The 24308-nt window shown below is 53.3% G+C and overlaps 1 protein-coding gene across 1 annotated transcript in view; it reads left to right on the forward strand.

Annotated features, from left to right (window-relative positions):
* The window catches only part of FRMPD3 (FERM and PDZ domain containing 3), a 29736-nt gene extending 7405 nt beyond the window's left edge, over window positions 1-22331 (forward strand). The window contains exons 10-13 of the mRNA XM_058814277.1: window positions 690-869; window positions 12902-13046; window positions 17679-18494; window positions 19264-22331. Of these exons, the coding sequence (XP_058670260.1) occupies window positions 690-869; window positions 12902-13046; window positions 17679-18494; window positions 19264-22106 (3984 nt within the window). The 3' untranslated portion in view covers window positions 22107-22331. The remainder of the gene's footprint in view (window positions 1-689; window positions 870-12901; window positions 13047-17678; window positions 18495-19263) is intronic.
* Window positions 22332-24308: the final 1977 nt, after the last annotated feature.

A 24308-nucleotide genomic window follows, 5' to 3' on the forward strand; every position in this document is an offset into this window, starting at 1 on the left:
AGCCTTTGCTCTGCTCTGTCCCTCCCCTCACAGCTCAAAGGGCTGCCTGCAGGAAATCAGTGCAGGCACAGCTTCATGGTGTCTGCTTGGTGCCATGGCAGAGCACTCAGAGCCTGCCCCTGACACTGCCTGGGTAGACAGCATTTATTCCATCTCTGACACCAAAGAAATGCCTGTGAGCTGAACTGTGTTGAAGTGGTAAAAAGTATTCCCTTATTATCTTCTGCAAGGCTCTGCCCAGCTCCTCTTCCCCTCCACACCTGGCTTGAAGCATCCTTTTAGACCAGAGCAAGAAACATCCCTATTTCCAGTCAAGCTTTGGTCTTCTTTTCTGAAATCCATTCACTCCCTCCCTTGCTTCCTCCTCTCAGAGGCAATGTCAGGTCAGACAGATTTGTAACACACTTGCTTTAGTGTAGTGACACCAGTGAGCCTGAATATTTCATGTGGACACTCCTTTCAGAGCTTTACCTTTAAACAGCCCTGGCACCCTGCACACCACTCCCAGCTCTGCCCCGGGGGCTCAGGGGAGCAGGTTGGTGGCACCAGCCTGGTGCCAAAGCCATCCTAAGCGTGACCAGGCTGCCAGCACTGAGGCTGGGCTGCATGGAGGGAGCCAGGAGCCGGCTGTGCCATGCTGGGTGTGTCTGTTCACCCGTCTGTCTGTCTGTCTGTCCACGTGCCAGCAGGATGAGAAGCAGCCAGCCACCACCCTGCTGGTGGGACCCCGGCACGGCATCAGCCACGTCATCGACCTGAAAACCAACCTCACCACGGTGCTGTCAGAGTTCAGCAAGGTCAGCAAGATCCAGCTGTTCAGGGAGAACCAGGGCGTGGCCCGGGTGGAGACCAGCATCCTGGATGCCAAGGTAGGCGTGGAGATGAGGCTGGGGCTTTGGGGCCAGCCTTTGAGGGGGTTCACATCACAGCTGTGTGCTGGACAATCTGCTTGGGAGCCCTAGAGGCTCCAAAACCCCTTCACAGCAGGGCCTGCAGCATCTCCCCTGCTGCTCTGACTGCTTGTGCCACACAGGAATGGCTGCTGAAGGCCACAGGGCAGGCATGGTGACATTCTGGCTGTGATCCAGGGCCACAGGAGAGGCATGGTGGCATTCTGGCCATGTCCCAAACACCTCCCTCATGGTTCAAGCAGTGTCCTCAGGGCAGATGGGGTGGCACAGGCCAGGCAGGCAGCAGGACCCTTTGGAGGCAGGACAGCACCTCCCCTGTGCTCAGGGCTGGAGAGGAGCAGTGCATGGCCATAGCTGGGCTGGCTGCAGCTACTGCAGGGGACTGGGAGGTTTCGTGCATTAGTAGCACTTGTGGAACTGGCCAAGGCAGGCAGGATTGTTGAATGAGGTGGAAATGATGGGAAGGAGGTGTCAGGCTCAGGGTGAGCACAGATGGCTCTGTGTCCCTGGCCCAGCAGCCACCCCCTGGGTCCCCTGCCAGCTGCCCCTGTTATCCCCCCTTCAGCCCCCAGGGCACTCCTTGGCACACCCTGAGCCCAGTGTGGTGCCATCCCCCATCTCCTGCTGTGGTTGTGTAGTGCAGTGCTGGTTCTGATGGTCAATCCCTGTGCTCAGCCCCTGCCACCCCTCAGGGTTCCCAAACCCTCCAAGAAAAGTGTCAGCAGCACACTAAGATCTTTATTTCCTTCTTTGGTGCCTGGTACAGGAGCCTGGTACAGGTACAGATCCTGAGGAGATCTTGCCTTGGCCTTTGCTGAGGTTTTTAACAAGCTGAGGCATGGCCCTGGCAGACTCAAAGGCACATAACTGTGTGTGTCCCCTGGGCATCCTCGGTGTCACTGCCTCCTTGTCCCCAGGGGAAGGACAGCTGAGAGGCAGAGATCTCACTGATAAATGCCAAATCTTCTCCTCTCCTCCCACCTTGAATTCAAGAGGACAGAGTTAGGATTGGATTTGGGGTTAATCAGTCGGGAGCAGTACTTGGCAGAGTCTGGCTCTGTGAGGCAGGGAGGTGTTGCTGCACAAACCCTCTGAGCCTTTGGCTGTGGCTCAGCTTTCCTGCCCCTGCATTCACCCCTTTTCCCCCAAGACTGATGAAGCTGAGCTGCTCTGCCAGCTGTCTCTGTGTTTCACCTCCTGCAAGGTGTCCAAGCCTCAGCCCTCTCTGCAGCCCTCCCTTTGCACTGTTTCAGTGGTAGTCTCACAGCTGTCATCATGGTGGATTTGTTTAGGATTCTCCTGCTGCCTCCTGTCCTGGTGGATTTTAGCACTTTCTCCAGCCCAGCACATTAATTCCTCCAAGTCTGTTTTCCTGCTGCCTCTGTGCCTGCTCCAGCTGCTCTGCTCACCTGCACTAACACCCCAGCAGCCTCTGCCAGAGCCCTGCTAATCCTCATCCCCTCCCCAGCCTCACCCACAAAGCCCTTTCTTGGAATTCCTAATCCAGTGGGTATTTGGTCAACTGTAACATTTCTAACATTCCCTCTTCTGCATCCCACTGAGGTCAGATGTTATGCAGTTCAAGCCTGGCTGTCCTGCTGTGCCTGTCCCAACCCCTCAAAGCCCTCACCCTGCCCTGCTCAAAGCCCTCCAGCTGCCTGGGCTGTGCAGGAATCCATCCATTTTCTCCTTATAGAACAGGAATAACCAGGGGACATTGGCTGCACCACAAGCAGCCCTGCTGGGTCCTCCTGCTGCCCACGGCCCTTGGACTTGTGTGTATAAAACCACCCCATTAATGCATTAATGATGGGGGACTTGTGTATAAAATCACCCCATTAATGCATTATAAAACCACCCCATTAATGCATTAATGATGGGGCATTTGTGTGTATAAATCCACCCCATTAATGCATTATAAAACCACCCCATTAATGCATTAATAATGGGGGATTTTTGTGTATAAAACCACCCCATTAATGCATTAATAATGGGGCATTTGTGTGTATAAATCCACCCCATTAATGCATTATAAAACCACCCCATTAATGCATTAATAATGGGGGATTTTTGTGTATAAAACCACCCCATTAATGCATTAATAATGGGGCATTTGTGTGTATAAAACCACCCCATTAATGCATTATAAAATCACCCCATTAATGCATTAATAATGGGGGATTTTTGTGTGTAAAACCACCCCATTAATGCATTAATAATGGGGCATTTGTGTGTATAAAACCACCCCATTAATGCATTATAAAATCACCCCATTAATGCATTAATAATGGGGGATTTTTGTGTGTAAAACCACCCCATTAATGCATTAATAATGGGGGATTTGTGTGTATAAAACCACCCCATCAATGCATTAATAACAGGCTGCTCGTGCCCTGCTGCTGTGGCTCACTATGAGTGCTCTGAGCGTGGCTGTCCCCACTGTGACCCAGCTCCATGGCCCTCTGTCCCCTCCCTGGTGTGGAGGAGAGCACTGTGTCCCCCAGCACAGGCTGGCCACAGGAGGGACAGATGCTCTGGAGGCTTGGGTGCTGCTGGCATCCATCTGCTCTGAATTAGGTGGCAATTCCCACGCACTTGTCCACGGATCCTGCGGCGCTGCTCCCCACAGCCATTCCCCGCTGCAGAAATCCACTCTGTGCCTCCAGCAGCCCTTTCCTGCTGCAGGAGCAGACTTTCCCCTGTGACCCTGCTATCCAGCCCCCCAGAAGCTGGAGGAAAGCCATCTCACTGGAGTAAGCAGCTCACACTTTCCTGCGAGCATCCACATGCACAGTGCCTTTATCTCCAGGAGAAATTCCAGGCAGCTGCCTCTGGCCGCCAAAAGCCCCTCAGCCTGCCTGGAATGGAGCATACACCCCATTTATGGATCTCAGCAGGCTCATCAGCACCGTGCTAGGGCAGGGCTGCTGTTATCTGTCTTCATTTAGCCATTATCCAAAGGGCTGGGTTTTAAGGCAGAATGTTTGCTCCAAAACCAGGCATATGCTAATCCCACGCAGGACAGCGATGGATGAGGCAGGCTGAGAAAAGCAGGCAAAAAGATCATTAGCTCACAGTGCTAATCTGCAATTATTCTGTTGCACTGAACATGTCACTGGCTAAAGCCCCAGGTTGCAAATCAATCAGTTTCTGCTGTGAGTTGCAAACCATTAGAGGGCTCCAAGTGGTGTCCTGGCTGCTCTGGGGACCTGTCAAATCCCTGTCACCCCTGGGAGCCTGTCAGAGCTCCAGTGTAGGAGGGGATGTCCCCCTGGGCTGTTCACCCTGCTGGCAGGGGATGCTGGTGCTGGGGCAGCTCCCAGCTGAATCTGTGGGAGGTGCTCACTGAGTTACTGTGGAAACACAGGTGGCCAATGATGCTTTACGGTTTTGTGCAGAAAGACCATCTTGAATTTCTACGTGTAGCTAAAATGGGTTAAAAAGGGGGTCAGGTCATGGAGCAGCCCTCAGCTGGGGGGTCTGAACACCCTGACCAAACCAGCACAGTCCAGACATCCTTCCCTGCTGCTGAGCTGCACCCACAGCCCAGACTCACCTGCCAGGAAGGAGCTGGGGGAGATTTTCAGGTGACAAACAGGCTTGAGGAGATCATAAACCATTTGCATTTATTTTGGGCAGAAAAGAAATACTGTTTGTCTTATGAATTATTCACTAGGTGTAGTTAATTGGTTTGTTTTGGAGCTTTTCCATCCTGGGCTTCCATTTCTGTTTAGAACAGCCCAGGGATACAAACCCAGGGCTGGGACCTCTGCTTTGCTTCTTGTTTTTTGCCACTGTGGCAAGAGGGGGGCAGATGCTGACAGAACCCCTCAGAGAGGAGCCACACCACCTCAGGACAGAAAAACAAAAACCTCCAGGTTTTTCTGCTGCTGGTTCCAAGGATTTTTGTTCCCTGCCAGGTCTGTGAGAGCTGCAGGGAGGACAGGAGCAGGTTTTGTCTCAACAGCCATGGAAGGAGTGAGCAGCTCTGCTTGGGAATGCTGAGAAAGTTCCCAGCCTGCAGGTGGGGGCAGGACTGCACATCCCCAGCTGCACTGCAGTGGGGCAGGAGGTCCTTTGGCCGGTTCCAGTGGTCCTTTGGCAAGTTCCAGTGGTCATTCTCACCTGGCAAAGCCTCCTTTCTGCTGGGGCTGTTGCTCCTCTGTTCTTCCTCCTCAGAATCAATGTTTGGGCACTGATCCTGGAGCTCAGTGCTGGGGGCAGGGAGGTGGCACAAGGTGTCTCCTGTGATCTTTATGCATTTTACATCATCTTTATTAAGTGCACCTTGCCAGGTTAGGGGACTCTGCATCTCCCAGGGGTTTCCCCCTCCTGCTGGGACCAGGATTTGAGAGTGGCCAATGCTTCTGAGCCAGCTCAGAACGGAGCTGCAGGCATGCACCTCCCTGGTGCAGCACTGCAAATTCCTCCTGTACCTGCCAGGAAGGGCAGTGCCAGCATCTCCTGCCTGGCACCTGGGCAAGCCTGGCAGCCTGGAGGGGGCACAGGAGGTGGCTGCTCCCCAGTGCAGGCTCCAGGAGCTGTGGGGAGAGCTGTTCCAGGCTCCCCTGGCTGTGCAGCTCCACAGCTCCCACGGGAGCAGAGGGTTTGTTCTTTCTGAAATGGCTTTTCCAATGGAGCATTTCTCCTCTCTTATTTAAACAGCTGCACACTGCTGGGTTTTTTGTTATTAACAGTCCTGACATTGGGACAAAGGCTGCTGAAGCACTCTGAATGTGAATGACAGAAGGTGCTTGGGGGACAGCTGGATCACCTGAGCCTGGGCAGGCTCTGCAGAGGAGCTGGCCCAGGCTGTGCCTGTCCCTTGCTGGCTCTGGGGCACTGGCTGCTGGCCAGGCACAATTCAATCAAAGGCATTGGGGTAATTGACTTTGGTCTCCCAGCAGGGCCTGCAGCCAGCCTGGTGCTTAAGCTGAGGTCAAGACTTGAGAGAGGAAACCAAAGGAAAAATTAATTCAGAAAGGTCCCTGGCTGCTGCTGCTGCTGTGCCTGGAATGTGGGTACTGGTGTTGGTGTCCCAGGGTGTGCTTCCAGCCTGCCATGAAAAACAGCACAATGCACAGCTGGGGCTCAGTCCTCTCCTCTCCTCCTGGAAGGAGCCAAGGAGCCCCTTCCTGTCACAGGTGATGGATGATGAGCCCTTGAGCCAGCCCCAAGCCTGGCTGTGCTCCCTGGGCTGATCACAGCAGGGATGGGATGGGCTGCTGAGGCCAGAGCCCAATGTGCATTTGCCAAACCCCAGTGTGAAAACAGTGGGGAGCCACATCAGAGTCACCAGGGCAGGCCAGGCTCAGGTTCCTCCTGCACCTGCAAGCCCTGACTGAAGCCCCTGAGATTTCTCCTACAGGAAGAGCGAGGCTTTGGAGAGATAATGGACCTGAGCTCTGATTCCTTACACTGAATTAATCTTTATTTGCATGGAACCATTCTGAAGCACCATCATCATCTCGGGGGAGAGAGGGAGGGATTGAGATTTCCTTTGGCTCGGTACCTGGGTGAGAGGGGCAGACACAGATGCCTGCTTGCAGTGGGATGAAAAGCAGAGGAATAGAATATAAAGCAAGGGACTGGGATGAAAAAAGCAGGGGAATGGGATGAAAAGCAGAGGAATGGGATGTAAAGCAGAGGAGTGGAATATGAAGCGAGGGAATAGGATGTCAAGCAAAGGAATGGGATGAAAAGCAAAGCAAAGCACTGGGATACAAATTTAAGCACTTCCCATCTCCAGCAGCACCCAGAGCACTGCCTGCAGGCACCCAGGAGAGGAGCCAGCCAGAAACAGGAAATGCAGACAACATGTGGAGAGGATGGGTTTCCAAGCCTGCAAAGCCAGATTTGATTTCTTCATTAAAAAAACAAAAACAAAGCCCCAAACTCGACCAAAAAATGCAGCCCTCTAAGGAAGGAGAGAGCTGCAGGTCTAACCAAGGCAGTGCCCTTATTGATCAACAAGTGGGAAATGGTGGTACTAGTCACAAGCAGCCTGGTATTGATAGAGCTGAGTTATTAATGCTGCAGGGGAGAGAAGGAAAGGTCAAAGTAGAAGTGAAAAATTGACTGCTGCCTCATTAGGCCCAGGTGCCTGTATTATTAAATAAAAACTTGGCAGTGCACCTCAAGTAAACCAAGGAACATAAATTATGTAAATTCATCTCCCATCTTTCTGCTGCAGTGCATTAAAGGAAGCAGGGTAGGACCCAAAGTAAAGCAGGGAGATTAAAGGGAAATGCATATCATCTTAGAGGTTATAGTATGAATAGATTGGGTCATAAATTAATTTCAGTGTGAGGACTGTTAAAATCATCTAGCATAACCCTGGCCAGAAAATTTCCTACAGACCTTTGTTTGAGCAAGAAAATACCCCCCAGAAGGACACTGAGATCTTATTTAAAAGCAGGGCATTATAGAAAAATCACTTTATCAATTATAAACTAATGCAAAAGTAATTTCTTCTATCCAGTATAAACATATTTTGTTTAACTTCACAGAGAGACTGGTTGTCAAGCAGGAAACTTTGAATGAAAAGGTGTCCTTTCCTCATGAGGCCTAGAAAATCTGGGAACCATTATGCATGAAAGATCAAACCATCAGTAATTTCAGGCTGGTGTTACACATGTAGATGTAGGAAGAGCATCCTTGTGAAAATTTGCTTTTTTTACATGTCGGCACATTGCAGGTCAGAGATGAACCTTTATCTGGGCATCTGATATTTGGCCAATTTTTAGAGCAGTAGCATTGTCCCAGAAAGTTTGGTTCTGTGTAAAACTTGGAGATTTCACCCTAAAGGTGCTGCTGTGCTGACAAAACACAGACAGGCACTTCTGCTTTGCAGAGCCCTGGGGCTGCTGAGGAGCTGGAGCAGCAAGAATGTGCCCGTGAGAATGAGGAAGAGGATGGGCTGGTGGGCATGAGGCAGGCCAGAGGAGCCTGGTGGGAGGACAGCCAGGGGTTATCCAGGTTGATAAGTGTCTTGGTTTGGAAATACAGGTGCCAGCTAAGGGAGGCAGGAGCCTTCCCTGAAATGGAGAAAATTAACCCCCCTCCCTCCAAATTGCTATAAATTTTAAATTAAGGGGCTCTCAGGCAACAAAAATTATGGGAGCAGGAAATAAAAGTTCTTCAATAGGGAAGAAAATAAAAGGATAAAATAAACAATGCAGTAAACTAAACCAACACTGACAGAGTCAGAACCCAGCCTGACACCCTGTGGGTCAGGGTGTTGGCAGCAGTCCCATTGGAATTGTGGCTCAGCCCTCCTGCAGTGTCAGGGGTGGTTCTGCTGGAGCAGGGATCCTGTAGAGAAGGATGGATTCTTCCTCTGAAGATCCAGGGGAAGAGGAGGCAGCTGCTGTTCCTCTGGGGAATCCAGTGGAGAAGCTGTGCTGGTGTTCCAGAATCTCCAGATTATATCCGGGTAGGAATGCTTGGCTCCTCCCTCTGGGCTCACATCTCCCAATGGGCTGCTGTAGTTCTTATCAGCCATGCAGTGACATTCAATAGCTGTTATCAGCAGATGTGCCCTCCCAAGGGAGGAATGATTGTGGTCACTCAGAGAGAGAGATAAGGCAAACTGCTCACCTGACAAAAGACAACTACATACAGTAATAGAATGCATCTTGCCTTGCAGTCTGAAACAATAAGCTGTTCCCCATCAGTTATCAACCTCATCTCCTGATCAGCAGCTGGGACAGAGGGCTCTGCACCGTGTGGCCAAGGTGCTGCTGAGCAGGGCTCAGCAGAACAGCACTGCTCTTGCCCCTGCTGCATCCCTCCCTGCATTCCAGCCGCTCTCACAAGGCTCTGCCCTACTGCACCCCTGGGTTTGGAAAACTTAGGAAGATTCATGCTCTTCCAGGTCGCTGCCTTTTTGTTGGGTTTGGTTGAGATTGAGCAGTGAGTTGAGAAAACTGCAGGAGGTAGACAGGGATAATAAACCCCAGCCCTCTGCAGTCCTGACCTCAGGCAGGAACCCCTCTGCCTCTTGCAGGATGTTTCCAAGGGAATGGAGGTGAATCCTGTTTGCCAGAAGCCAAGGAAGCCCAAAGCACAGTTCTTTGGTTTTGCTCTCAAACAACCCTGCAGTTCTTCAGGGCTGCTCTCATTTAGAGAAGCTCCCCACAAAGCTGCCCTGAATTTGCCATCTAAAGGCCCCAGCACCCTGAGCTGGAAGTGCTTGGTGCACCTGCTCACAAAGTCAATATTTGCTCAGCTCACCGTGCCTGGCTGTCTCCACAGGATCTCGTTTGCTCTGCCCACATGGAGCAGGGTGGCCAAGGGTGCCAATGCCTAAAAATAACGCCTCCATTAGCTGCCAGCCCTGGCACCTCCTCCTTGTGAAATCATGTCCCAGGGGAACAGGGCTGCTGCAATCATGTTGTCTCTTTGCCTCTTGGCCCCATAAATCACTTCCAGATCTGCTGGCCACTCTCAGGGGGATGTGGCAGCAGGGTGGACATCCCAAAGCAGCTGAGCTGTTGCAATCTCAGCAAAACCATTTAATAGAGTGGAGTGGAGTGGAGTGGAGTGGAGTGGAGTGGAGTGGAGTGGAGTGGAGTGGAGTGGAAGAGAGAGAGTCAGCCTTGTAACCCCGTGTGGGAAGGGCTCAGATGCTGTGCCAGAACTCTGTCAGTGAGCAGCAGAGGAGCCAGCAGGGCCAGGGGAGATGCACAGCCTGACTGCAGCAGCTTTGCTCACCATCAGTTGTTGCTTTGATTTTTTAAGATTTTCTAAGCCTTCTGTTGTTAACATTCTTGTAGCAAACTTTCTCACACACTTTCTGTAAATAACTCATTGTTTTGCATTCGTTTATAGAGAAAGAGAAAGTTGATGGACTGTTGGTTTGTCCAGTGTCATTGGAGAGGTGGCACTGTCACCCTCCAATCCACTGTCACTTTTGGAAAACTATAAATGTTGGAGTCAGAAAATAAACTTCCCTTTTTCCACCTTGAGAACAGCAGTGTGAGCTTGTGTTCTTTCATGTAGCAACAATCAGTGTCTTTGTAAAAGCTCATAACCCATGAGCAGAGCACAGACCCAGGTGTTGCTCTAGGACATGAAATAAAATGACACAACACTGGACTCTCCAAGGTAAAAAAGAGGGAAGGTTGAATTCTGACTCCAACATTTATAGATTGCCAAAAGTGACAGTGGATTGGAGGGTGACAGTGCCACCTCTCCAATGACACTGGACAAACCAACAGTCCATCAAATTTCTCCTCCATAAAAGAATGCAAAACAATAAGTTATTTACAGAAAGTGCATGAGGAGGTTCATTACAAGAATGTGAACATCAGAAGGCTTAGAAGAACTTTAAAAAACAGGATGACACCCAGGCACTGTGGGCTCCCAGGCCATGGGGAGATGACACATCCACAGCATGGGTGGATGGCTCCAAGCTGCGCCTGAAGTGATTTAATCCCCAATAACAATATTTAAATACCTGACAGTTGAAGAACCCTCACACAGCTTCCCTGCCAGTATATCAGAGTAATCTTTTCTAAGCTGTAACATTAACCAGGTTTAAGATTCCTCCTTTTCAGAGCAGAGTGCCACAGTTAACCCCTGCATGCCATGCATTTATAGCTGGAAGCCATTCTGGAGGCTGGACTTGCTTGGAGAGCTGGTAGGGAGCTCACAGCACCCTGGTGCTTCATTTGTAATCAAGGAACACCAGTCAGGGTTGCTGTATCTCAGTCCTGTCCCCCTTCAGGAGGACTGATCCAGGGGCTGTGTCCTGCCAGCAAGAACCTGCAGTCCCTTCTCTGGATGGGTGGGAGCATCCTGAGGCAGAGGCAGCTGAGCAAAAATGGAAACATGGAAAGATGGAAATGGGTCCTGGAGATGCTGGTCACCAGCTGGGAAATATGGAAAGATGGAAATGGGTCTTGGAGATGCTGGTCACCAGCTAGGAAATACAGAAATGTGGAAATGGGCCCTGGTCACCAGCTGGGGCACTGGGGCTGCCCTGGGGGCTGCAGGGTGAGCACTGACATGGGGGCAGTGAAGGTTCACAGCCCTGTGGGATTCACGCATGGTGGAAATTACCCCCTGCTTTGCCTTTAGGATTGGGACTCTCAGCCCACCTTGGCCTCTTGGTTTAGTCTCCCAGCAGTGGGTGTTCATCACCCACTGCCTCCCTCCCACTGGGATTTGCTCCCTCCCTTGCTGCTGGCACTCCAAACCCTGCAGAGCAGAGCAGGGAAAATGCACAAAGATGTCCTCATTCAACAGATGGCTTGAAAAATCCAGGAGGGCTTAGCCCTGTGTAGAAGCCACTTGTTTTAAGGATGCTTCATACACAGAACACATGGTTTCCTTTCATCACTTATGTCAAGACTGGAGCTGGGCTAAGAGTTGTCACCCCCCACCACTGCATGCTGCCTCCTCTGAGCTATCTTGAGAACCTCTTCACTCCTCTCTCTCTGCTTTGGTACTTCCCCTTTGATCTGTGTCATCTCAGGTTTATTTTCCAAGATTCAGAGAGAGCCTTGTCAAGCAGGCAGGGGCAGAGCCTCTCAGCAGAGCATGTTCACTTGTCAGGCTGCTTCTCCTCCACATCAAGTTATCTTCCTGCACAGCAGCCTTTCCCTTTATCTTCCTGCACAGCAGCCAAAAAGGGAACTTCTTCACCCTGGCCCTGGGAGAAATGTGCCAGGGGCTGGCATGGCTTGGGGATCTCATGTTGATGGCTTCACACCCAAGTTTGTTGCACTTTATGGTCCAGAGCATGACACTGGCCTAAGGTGGGCCTTGCTGTGCCAGAATGGGCTTGGTGGCTTACAGAAGGAAATATTGAGCAGAGCACAAAACTGGCCAGTGGGTACCAGGAACCTCTTGTGGTTATAAAACAAGAAAACCAAAATAGCTTTAAAGCTTTTCACACTGTGTAGGCTCAAGCGTTTTGTAAAACAGCCTTGGTGTTCCCTGAGTGTGGTAAATGAGTTCTTCTGAGTCCTGGAGGGCTCTCAGTGTGCAAGAGGCTGAGTGTGGCAGGACAGGCAGCCTGAGAGAGCAGCAGTTCAGCATTCCCAGTTGGCTCAGATATCCCCTGTACCTGGGGATGCTTTGTGCAAGGGGTAGGCAAGGGCAGGAGCTGCTTTTGCCATAACTGTTGAAGGCACCTGTCAATTTTTCCCATCTCATGGGTCTGTCCTGAGCAGTGCTGGGGGCTCAGATGGAGCAGGGAGCTCCCAGGTGAGCTGTGCTGACAGAGGCTGCTCTGCCCAGCCTGCTCCCAGCAGTGCCCAGGACCTCACTGGGTGGGTAACAGTGGATCCCACCCCAACAGCTTCCCTGGCACGCTGATCCTCTCCTTGGGACAATCTGGGAGCTGGGAGTCACACTGTCTGCTGCTAGATTGTGCTGTGAGGTTATATGTGTCACACAGATCATGTCTGAGTTTTATTTCTCTTTAAAGCAAAGCTCTTTTTTAGCATGCAAATAAACGCTCTCCTAAAAGGGAAGGCACCATCTGCTCCTAAGCACAAATTTAATTTTCCAAAGGGTTAGGTTTAAATAAGATCCACAGTCTCAGAGTGGTAGCTGGGGGAACCTGTAATGGGGTTTGGCCCTTTTGGCATCTTGCTGGAAGCAGATATTTTAATTTATGGTAGGGAAACACAGTGCCTGCAATGAGAGAGGTGTTCTGGCAGCTCTGGAGACTCCCAAACTCGCTGTGCTCCTCCCAAGCCCTGATGGTTGAACAGGTGGGCTCAGAGCACTGATATGCACACAAAGGATCAGAAGGAATTGTTGTGGGTCCCTCAGCAATCAGGAACCACAGCTGCAGCCAGGCACCCTCCTGTGCTCAGCTGGGTGAGCTGCAGCCAGGCTGGTTTCACCTGGCAGTGCTGGGAGCACCAGCAGCTCACCAGTTCCACCAGTGCAGGGCCCAGCAGAGCCCTGTGCAGCTCTGGTGCCCATGAGCTGAGCCAGGGGCCCTCACTCTCTCTGTCCCTCCTGCCTTGCAGCCCCTGGTGTTGCTGATGGAGTGGCCTGAAGCCACCAACTTCGCTTGCCTCATTGCGGGCTACTGCCGGCTCCTGGTGGACTCCAAGAAGATGATCCTGTCCAGGGCCCCCAGCCAGCCACCCCCTCCTCAGATTATCAAGGCAGGTACGTTTCAGCCTCTGCTTTCTGTGCCAGCCCCTCTGCAGCCTCCTGCCCTCCCCTGCAGCACCAGGGAGGGAAAGGCTTTCCCTGACAGCTCCCATTCACCTGGAGAAGCAGCAGGCTCCCTCTTTAACCAGAAAGCAAGGAGCAGGGAGACAGGTGCTCATTTTGGGTCAGCCAAAATGACTTGTGGTGTCAGCTCAGCCCCTAAACACTCCCCATGAGCCGTGCTGGCAGCTCCTGGAGCAGCTCCAGGAGGAGCTGATTGAGGAGGAGCCCTGTGAGGCTGCCAGCCACAAGCTGGGGCTCACAGAGCAGCCTGTGCACTCCCTGGCTGGCATCCTGCTCCACCTGAGTGTGTGAGCTCAGGGGCTGCATTCCTGCTGCCTCTGACACCCTCGCAGAGCTGCAGGGGTGCAGCACACACTCCCTGGCTGCATCCTGCTCCACCTGTGTGAGCTCAGGGGCTGCATTCCTGCTGCCTCTGACACTGCTGCCCCCCAGCCTGGGGCTCTGAGCCTCAGGGGCAGCCTGTGACAGTGTTCACAGGGGTTTTCAGGTGAAGGGAGAGACCAGAATGTTGACTCTATGTTCAGAAGGCTTGATTTATTATTTTATGATATATATATATATATTACATTATAACTATACTAAAAAGAAATAGAAGGAAAGGTTTCTTCAGAAGCTAGCTAAGTTAAGAATAGAAAAGAAAAGAATGATAACAAAAGGGCAGCTCTCTCGGACTCTATCCAAGATAGCTGTCTTGATTGGCCATTAATTATAAACATTCAAGATGGCTCAATCAAAAATCTACCTGTTGCATTCTACAGCAGCAGATAACCATTGTTTACATTTTTTTTCTGAGGCCTCAGCTTCTCAGAAGGGAAAATCCTAAAGAAAGGATTTTTCATAAAAGATGTCTGTGACAGCAGCCCTGTGAGTGTGGCTGTTCTGCTGATTTCCTAAATCAGAAATGAAACTTGTCTGTCCCAGCTTTTCAGGGAGCAGAAGGCTGGTCTGGACACAGCAGGAGCTTCTGTCCCAGCAGGCACCAATGCTGTCCCTTAAGGATGGATTGCAGGTGTAAGTCACCCTCCAGAAAGAGCAATGATTCTCAAGAGTGATTTCAAACAAGAGCCAACCAGGAACCACATGCTGTGGCTCACATCCAATATATTTTGTACAGGAACTATAAAATATGGGTTTAGTGACTGGAGATGGGCAAAATACCAACCCAAGGTCACTCTCAGACCCCCCAAGTGACACTGTAGCTCCAGAGGGCTGTGACAATTGCTTAGTTTAGGTCCAGTGTCAAAACTCCCTTCTCAAGATGGGCCTGGCCTGGGGAGGAGTGCAGAGGGTCCTTGGGAAAGCCTTGGTGCCTTTGAGGAAGGCACCCAAGCATGGATTTGGCACCTGTGGGAGGACACACTCACAAGAGGGATCAGGAAAGCACCTGCAGCAACCTCAGTGAATCCAGAACAGGCCTGGCAGGTGATTTTGGTGTAAGTACAAGCAGTTTCCTCTCCTTTCTTCCTCTGTGCCCTGACTGACAGCTGTCACTGTGCTCTGCCCAGTTGCCCTATGGAAATGTATTTAATCACATTTTGCTGTGAGCAGAGGGTGTTTGCAGCTGAGCTGGTTTAGCTGCCATCAGAGTGCTCCTTCCCTGGCTTGTGGGACACAGGGGACACGTGGCTGTGGGGAGTCAGAGAGGGGCAGAGCACCCCACACCCAAGGGCTTGGCAGGAGGCTGGCAGCACCACAATTCCTGGCATCTGGAGATGTCTCAGCACGTGCAAGAGGTGTTTTCCCACATTCTGTGGCAATAGCCAGAATTTTTTTCCTGAGGTTTTGCTTCAGGGTCTTCATCCAAACCTCTACCAAAGAGTTGTAGATCTTGCCCTACTCTTGTCAGTCTCAAATAACCAATCTCAGTAACCCTGCAGGGTGGGAGTGATGTGAGAGGGAGTCACAGAGTGGGCAGGACAGCAGTGGGTCTGTGCCAGCCCTCTCTGGGTGCCCTGCTCCATCCTCCTGGGTGCAGTGAGAACTCTGTGACCCGTGGGGTGGAGCAGGTCCCTTGCAGACCCAGGGCACTCAGCCCAGCCACCCTTCAGCAGGAGTGGGTTTAGGGTGTGCTGGGCAAACAGTCTGCTCACATCCTGCTCTCTCCAGGGCTGCAGGCTGAGCTGTCAGAGCTGGCTGGATCACAGGGAGCAGGGATGCTGATCATTAGCACATCCTTGCAGGAGAGAGCCCCACTGGGATGAATTAAGTTAGCCCAGACTTCCCAGGCTGCAGGCAGACTGTGCCAGAATCTTAAATGTAAAAATCAAGCCTTGGCCCATGCTTTTACCTAGAAGAGGAGCACATCCATCTTCCCTGAGGCCCATTAGAGCCTCCTGCTGAACAGCAGACATTTTTAGAAATGCACACGCTGTCTGAACGCTGTCAGTGAGATCCATCTCTGCATCTCCCTGTGGAGCCATATGCCACAGCCTTGCCCTCCAGTGTGCCCTGCTGGAGCTACCCGGGTGATTCAGCTCCCTGTCCCTTCTTCTCCCCACTCTCACCCTCAGCCACCATCAGCTCTGTGCCCTTAGCTGCTCTCTCAGCTCCTTGGCAGGCAGTTTTCTCCCTCCTGAGCATGCAGCAGCTGGATTTGGATTTTTGGGGTTTGGCCCCATTCAGCAGCAGGCCTTGCCTTGGCATGGGGAGCCAGCAAGCCTCTGCCTCAGCCGTTGCCACCCTCCTAGAGCCCACACATGCCCAGCTCTGGCAGCCTAGTGCTCCCTCACCCAGCTGTCATTCTGAGCGCTGCCATGGCCAGGCATCAAAGAGATTTTGTTTTTATTGGGATTTTAGCATTGCAGGTGATGAACAGTATAATACAAACATGTGTTTGGGGAGACAAATTGTCCAATTTGTCGAGCTAATGAATTTAATTAGGATTTATTTGATTTAATTTTCCCTTGGTCAGACAGAACCTGCATCCCCTGGCTCTCAGCACAGCTGCACAATCCAACCTGCAATGCAGACAGATTCCCCTCCTGAGGGATGGACCTCTGGCCAGAAATTCAAGTAGTATTTCAGCCACTTTCCCTGCACAAGGGAATGAGGGGAGGCTGTCACTGGGAGATGCTTAACAGCAAGAGCTGTTATAGCTCTGTTATAGCCAGCCTGATCCAGTAGCTGTCAGCCAGATAGAAATAGCACATGGATCACAGGCAGTGAGGGACAAGGGGCTGCTCCTGCCACTGGAACACAGCTAAACTGCAGTGGATGTCTCCGCAAAAGGCAATATTACTCCACTTTTAGTGGTATCCTGATGAACACTGCTTGGTGTAGCCAACATTACCCAAAAACGGCAACAATTCCTTCTTGCCATATTACATGTGAGCTGGCAGGGTGAGGCTGGAGGTCCTTGTTGGAACAGGAGCTGCTCCTGCTGCCCTCTGGACACACTGGTGGGTCAGTGATGAGCACCCACATCCCTGTCAGTGATGAGCACCCACATCCTTGTGTGCAGTGCCTGCTGTGCTGGCCAGCCCTCCTCTGCCTCTGTCTACCCAGCAGAGGGATTGAGCTCAGGGACCTGTCCTGGCACCAGGACTGTTTCGTGTCCTCATCAAGGACACTGTGGAGTGAGAGCACCCTCAGCAGGTCTGTAGATGACACAAGCTGAGTGGTTTGGTTGATAGTCCTGAAGAATGGATGACATCCACAGGGACCTGGACAAGCTCCAGCAGTGGCCCCTGGGAATCCCATGAGGTTCAACAAGTACAAGGTGCTGTACCTGGGGCAGGGCAACGCCAGTATTGATCCAGGATGGGGGATGGACAGATGGAAAGCAGCCCTGCAGAGGAGGACTCAGGGATGCTGGGGGATGAGAGGCTGGACAGGACCCAGCCATGTGCACTCTCAGCCCAGAAAGCCAAGAGTGTCCTGGGCTGCCCAAAAAGCAGCAGGACCAGCAGGTCAAGGGAGGGGATTCTGCCCCTCTGTTCCACTCTGGTCAGACCCCACCTGCAGTGCTGCCTCCAGCTCTGGGCTCCCCAGCACAGCAAGGACATGGAGCTGCTGGAGCGAGTCCAGAGGAGGTCATGAAGATGATCAGAGTGCTGGAGCACCTCTGCTAGGTGAGAGACTTGGAGCTTTTAGTCTTGAGAAGAGAACGCTCCAGGGAGGCTTTTTAATAGAACTTGTAGCTATAGGACAAGGGGCAGAGGTTTTAAATTGAGAGTAGATCCAGATTAGATCAAAGAGGAAGGGTTTTATGATGAGGGTGATGAGGTGTAGGCACAGGAGCATTCAAGGTTTCCTTGAATGTTGGACATGGCTCTGAGCAACCTGATCTAGTTGGTGTCCCTGCCATTGGACCAGATGGCCTTGAAATGTCCCTTCCAACTCTTTCTGTGGTGCAGGACATTTCTCCTACCCTCATTCCTGGCAGCCGGGCCCAGCAGGTTTTCCAAGGGACAGCCAGGTTGGCTGGCTGTGCTGCAGGGAGTGTGGGTGTCCCAGTGGAGGGCAGAGAGCACAGGGATGTTTCTCCAGGGTGGGCAGGAGCTTCCCCAGCTGTTTCCCCTCACTGGGTGCTGCTGCTAACGCTCCGTTGTGCTTTTGGTTTAGATTACATCAACGCACACAACTTCCAGCGGCCTGTCACGGCAGGGCACGTGGGAAAGAAGGAGAATGGGCTGGTGGGTGGCTCTGCCACTGTCCCCGGAGCAGCCGGGGCTGCTGCCAGCCGGGACTCGGAGCTCATCCGCTTCTGCTACCTGCACATGCGAGAGCAGAGGAAGGAGAGGGAGAGCGCCACGGATATCAATGAAAACCTGATCTTTTTTGAGGAAACTCGTCCCAGGACCAAATCTGACCCCACTTCCAAAAGCTCTGGCCAAGGCTACAACGGGGCAGCCAAGGAGTGCGACCCGGCTGGCCTCGAGCAGGAGAGGCAGGGCAGCAGGGCCAGGGCTCACACCATAGACACGCACCTGCGCAGCGACAGCGCCCACCTGTACTGCGAGTCCTGCCAGGCCAAGATCCGGAGCCGGCTGGCCTCGGGCACGGCGGGCAAGCCCGGCAGCACCCGCGACACCACCGTGGACCTGATGTCGCTTCCCCCTCCCGGCAACGACGAGGAAGAAGACGAGACAACGTCCCTGCTCCCCGCCATCGCCGCTCCCCCTCCTGGCTTCCGAGACAACAGCTCCGACGAGGACGACCCCAAGCGCCGGGCGGCTGCCCAGAGCCAGGAGCAGGGCCGGCACCTCTGTGGCATCCTGTACGACGAGATCCCGGTCACCCTGATCGACAGCGTGCAGCCACGGACCGTCCGCGACCACGCCCAGGAGCTGGATGATGCCCTGGTGTCCACCCTGCAGGCCCTGGAAGCCCTGGCTGCCTCAGAGGATTGTCCACATCCCCCACCACAGCAGACAGCAGGTATTTCAGTGGCTGTGACTCCCTTTTTTGCCTATAGCCTTTCTTTCCTACTGTACATCCTTCCCTTTAGTCTCCTCCTGTCCTATAAGTGACTGTGAAGCAGCTTTTAGTAAAAACTAACTTGTGGCAGCAGGCTGTAGCAGGAGCACCCAAGTTGCTGCTCAGAAGATTTCTAGGAAGCTGAGGTGGGACTCCTGTCCCTGACAGAGGCTGAAGGAGTCTCTTGGTTTGTCCCAAATCTGCCATATGCCGCAATGCTGGGGTGAGTCCATAACCAGCCAGCACTGTGAGCTCCTCCCACTGTGACCCCTCTCACCTGGGACCTTTGGCCATCGGTCTCTGCAGGTTCCCACCCAGGTTTTGCAGTGTGTGAGCCCTTCACAAGGCAAACCTGCTGCCAGATGGGTGACTCTGGGACCAGCCTGCTGGCAGCACAATCCTTTGTCCCTCTTCCCACCTTGGTTGCCCTACTCACTGTGGCAGAGTACCTGCTGCCCAATTTTCCTTCTTGTGCCAGGCACATCCCTATAGCTCTGCTACCACCAACAGTGGAAAGCTTCACAGGATATTTTCCTGGGCCAGAAGCTCTTGCTGAATTGAGCCATCAAACCCGCTCAATGCTGACAAAGTGATTTCCCTTACAAGCCTTTACTCTTAGTTGTGAGAAGCCACAGAAGTTTCTCCAATGTGCCCTGTCACAAGGAGTTCCCCTCTCCTCCACACTGTGGTGTGAGGGTTGTTGTGGGGTTTTCTTTGTGTCCCTCCTCAGGTCTTATTGTCCTGGCTGCCATCACTCCTGAGTCATCCCTGGACTCTGGCCACGAGACAACCTCCTCAGAGCTGACCGATGTCTCGGAGATGGTCTCTGCCATGAAGCAGCACCAGAACGCTGCCTACTTCCTCACCCAACACATCAACAAAGAAAACCTCCTGGCCAGGAAGGACTTGCCTTTCCGAATCCAGAGCTGTGCTGCCCAGGCTGTTCTCACCTCCCCCTACGCCCTGAGCCGCCAGGAGCCCTCACTGAAGCCAGCCTTCTCCACCCAAAGTCCCAGCCTTAGCAACTGCAAGAGCAAGCAGGAGCAGCAGCCCAGGGAGCAGAACTGCACCTCGGCTGCCCAGCCAGGGCTGAGCCCCCAGCTCAGTGAGCAGGGCAAGGGGGCTGCTGTGCCAAGCTCTGAGTGCAAAGCTGCTGCAGCTCACACAAAAGCTGCCTTTGAGGTATCTCTGCATGCCACAGCAGCCCCAAGCAGAGAGCAGGCACAGGATCTACAAGAGAAGATGCCCAAGGAGGTGCAGCCGAGCTCCAAGCTGCTCCTGGATCAGAAGAGCAGTGTAACTCCAGCCATCGTTTCAGCTGCACTGCAGCAGGTGGCAAATGCAAAAGCCTCAGCTCCCCAAGTGGTATCAGCCTTAAAAGAAGACCAGAACGTGAATGGTACCAGCAGCAAGCCTTTGACACTTAAAGGAGGTCCACAAACTGCAGAGACATTGTGCAACTGTCAGCAGCAGCAGCAGGTCTCTCCACAGCAGCACTGTGAAGTTTCTCCAAGTCCTAAGGAAGCTCCTGGCAGTCAGGCTGAAGCTTTCCACCTCATCTCAGCAGGCGAGGAGATGATGCCCAGTAAGACTTTTGCCTCTAAAAGCTACCAGCAAAAAGTGAGTAGAGATGCTGCAGGAAAAGCTGCGAGCGGAGAGACAGGTCAGAAGGCAGGTGGAGAAGCCACAAGCCTCATCTTGCAGAAACACTCAGCTCCTTCCAACCAAGGACAGAAAATACAACAGGAAAGCTCGGCCAAAATCTTAAAAGCTGAGAGCAGCAATGTGCACTCTGCATCACCTGGTAGCACTTTCAGGAGCACCAGTGAGGAAGCCAAAGGGCCAATCCAGCTGATGCCCAGATCTGAGAGCCTGCAGATTAGCACTGTGCCTTCCAAAAAAGCAGAGAAAGTCCTGGAGGTAACCCAGCAAGATGCTGATGTCCCAGCTAAACCCAAAGCCCCAAAAGCTCCCTTTAGGCTTAGGAACCTGTTCTCTGCAACATTTCCCACCCGGCTGAAGAAGGAGACAGACGAGCGGCAGGCCCAGCTGCAGAAGGTGAAGCAGTACGAGCTGGAGTTCCTTGAAGAGCTGCTCAAGCCAAAGAGCAAAGGTGACCTCCCACCACAGGAGTACCTGCACCCGCCTGCCCCTGGGCGCTGCAGCTGCCAGCTGAGGAGCAGTCCTGTGCAGAAAGTGCCAGGGATGTCCAGGGAGCAAAGGCGCAGCTGCGACTGCAAGCGGATTTGCAGGGGAATGAGGCCACCCCCCAACCAGCTGGTGGTGCCAGAACTGGAGAGGCGAGGCAGGGACAAAGCTGCAGATGAGCAGAAGCAGGTGGAAGCCATTAGGCTGACCAGCATGAGCAGCCCTTCCAAAGGCAAACGGATCCGATCCACAAGTCTGGAGTCCCGAGACAACCGGTCAGACCCAGAGAACGGCATGTCCTGTCTGACAACGTGCACCTCCCACGGGGAGTGCATGGGTGCACCCCACTACAGGAAGCTCTTGCGTCGCTACAGTGTCAGTGAAATAGATAAGACCGAAAGGACATCCCTGTCCTCTGACGTCTACCAGAACACCTACTCAACCAAGCAGAAAGGCCCCCAGAAAGAGCCTGAGCCCAGCATCCTCTGTCCTGTTCTGAAGAGCAAAATCCAGGAAGCCACTGGAGTGGCTGACCCCTCCTATGTCCAGATAGCACAGGACAAGAAGAGCCAGAAGGGTTCAGCAGTGTTCTCTGTCCAGGAGGAGATGTACCCGAGTCCTGCTGAGCTGCGGGATGAAGACATGGAAGATGAGAAGTGCTGCTCCATCCGCTATTGCTTCTACTACAGGAAATGCGATGTGGCAGATGATGGGAGCGAGAAGGATGAGCTGTCCTATTCCATCCCCATGCAGATACTCCCAGGAATGAAGCTGGACAATCAGATGGTCCCAGTCATGAGCAGGACTCTTCAGGTCCTGGACGCAACAGCCTGCAGCAGTCCCAACGAGAGCCAGACCCAGGAGATAGATTTAAGGACCTCCAGTTTTGAGGGGAGCTTGGCAAAGATCAACACCCTTCGAGGCCATGCCTACAGCTTCCCCAACGGGTTCCTGCAGGTGCAGCTGGACACCAACGAGCTCCTCACCATCCTGAGGCAGTGTGTGCTGAGCCCTGAGGTGCGGGACTGCAAGCCCTACATCTCCCAGCTGGCTGAGTACAAGCAGGAGCTGGCCCTCAAGTTCAAGGAGTTCCGGGCATCCTGCCGCCGCGTGGCCGCCGTCGACAAGAGTCCCACCCACATGCTCTCGGCCATCACGAGCAGCTTCCAGGTGCTAAGCAGCCTCATTGAGACCTTTGTGAGGCTGGTGTACGTCGTGCGCTCCGAGTCCCAGCGCCAGGAGCTGCTGACCAAGGTGGAGGAGGTGGTCAGGAACTACACCTTCCTCCTGAAGGCTGCCGAGGAGTCCACGGCCAGGATGCTGAGCCACCAGCACACTGTGGAGCAGCTGGCCCGCCAATCGGCCACGGTGGCCACGGTCATGAGCACCCTGACGCGCTCCCTGAAGACGCTGATCAATAAGTAAAGCCAGCTGTGAAGACCAAGGAGGCAGTGTGTGCCAGGCCATGCTCTCACAGCTCACAGGCCTGCTGAGGATGCGGTGCCTGCAGGCCCACGCTGACCGCGGTCTGCGGTAGCCAAGACACTCTTTGATCTCTGCAGAATGCATGGTTGTGTTGGTGAGGGGTTTGAAGGGTGAATCTGTGCCCTGTCACAAGCTGTGCAATCTGCTGGTCCAGGGGCTCAAGCAGCTTCTCTGTTTGTTGTCCCACACTGGCTCATTGGTGACAGTGCTTGGGAGGTACAGGCACCCCATCCCCACACCATGCGGTTCCATGGGGCTCTGGGCCTCGCTCCTGCAGACCTCTGTCACAGTTTGAGGTGGGCCAGTGAGCTATCAGGAGCTGAGCTGAGATCTCCTGACTCCCCTTGGGCACTCTGCAGCCAAACCAGTGTCTTGCCACGTAAGCAACTCTTCTGCCTCCAGGATCTTCCTGGCCCAGAAACACAACGTAATCAGCAGCAGAAGGGATCTGTGGGGTGCAAGCCCCTGATGCTGTGCTGGGGCTTGGCAAGCAGTCCTAGCAGGTTATGGCAGGTTGCCATCATGCTGGCACAGAGCTGGGGCACCCTACTGGGCTCTGCTCTCACAGCTTAGGCCCCAGTGCTCCAGTCCTGAGCACAGGCACTGCCTGTGCCACTGGCAAGGGTTCAATGCCTGCACGGGGGGACAATCCAGAGAACCACAGGACTGTCAGTCCGACCTCGGTGACAAGAAGGTCACGGAGCAGATGATCTTGGGTGCCATGCCATGGCACACACAGGACAAGGGGTTAGGCCCAGCCAGCACAGGGGAAAGGCAGGTGCTGCTTGAGCAGCTTGGCCTCCTTCCATGACAGGGTGACTCTCTGTGGGTGAGGGAAAGACTGTGCATTTTAGTAAAAAATCTAACACTGTGTTCTTCACTGTGTTCTTCAGCATTCTCCTGGAGAAACATGATGGATGGATGGATGGATGGATGGATGGATGGATGGATGGATGGATGGATGGATGGATGGATGGATGGATGGAGAGGCCCCAGAGAGTGGTGGGGAATGGAGTTAAATCCAGCTGGGGCCATCACCAGTGGTGTTCCCCAGGGCTCAGTGCTGGGGCCTGTCCTGTTTAGTACCTTTTGAGGACACCTCCAGTCAGTCTGCACGTGACACCAGTTTGGTGGGAGTGCTGTGCTGCAGGGCAGGAGGGCTCTGCACAGGGATCTGGCCAGGCTGGCTCCACGGGCTGAGGCCCAGCCAGGCCCTGTCCTGGGGCACACCAAGCCCTGCAGCTCCAGGCTGGGCAGAGGGGCTGGAAAGGGCCTGGTGGGAAAGGCCCTGGGGGTGCTGCTCACCAGCAGCTCAACAGGAGCCAGGTGTGCCCAGGTGGGCAAGAGGCCAAGGGCACCTGGCCTGTCCCAGCCATGGTGGGGCCAGCAGGACCAGGACAGTGACTGTCCCCTGCCTGAGCACTGCTGAGGCCACTCCTCAAATCCTGTGTGCAGCTCTGGGCCCCTCACAACAAAACAGACACTGAGGGGCTGGAGCGTGTCCAGAGAAGGGAACAGAGTCGGGAAGGGTCTGGAACACAGGTCTGATGGAGAGCAGCTGAGAGAGCTGGGAAAGGGGCTCAGCCTGGAGAAAAGGAGGCTCAGGGGGGACCTTCTGGCTCTGCACCACTCCTGACAGGAGGGAGCAGCCAGGTGGGGATCGGTCTCTTCCCCCAGAGACAGGATGAGAGGAAAGGGCTTCATGTTGTGCCAGGGGAGGTTTAGATTGGATGTAAGAAACATTTCTTCATGATGGTGGTCAGGTTTTGGAACAGGCTGCCCAGGGAAGTGGTGGAGTGACCATCCCTGGAGGTGTTTAAAAGACCTTTAGTTATGCCATTTGGGGACATGGTTTAATGATGCCCTTGGCAGTGCTGGGGGAATGGTTGGACTCAATAATCTTAGAGGTCTTTTCCAACCAAAACAATTCTGTGTTCCTCTTCTGGATGGCTGAATCCATGCTAGAAACCCTGCAAGGAACCCAGACTGATTGATCCTTGACCACTGCAGGCCAGAGGTGGGCTAGCAGCTGAGAGGAGACCACTGTCACACCATTCTCCAGAGGTCAGGTTCATGCCCCCAAGGCTCAGCCCAAACCCTCTCCTATTTCTTTTCACTGTGACCATCAGAGAGGAGCCCAGA

This window comes from Ammospiza caudacuta, chromosome 14, assembly GCF_027887145.1.
Source record: "Ammospiza caudacuta isolate bAmmCau1 chromosome 14, bAmmCau1.pri, whole genome shotgun sequence".
NCBI lineage: Eukaryota > Metazoa > Chordata > Aves > Passeriformes > Passerellidae > Ammospiza > Ammospiza caudacuta.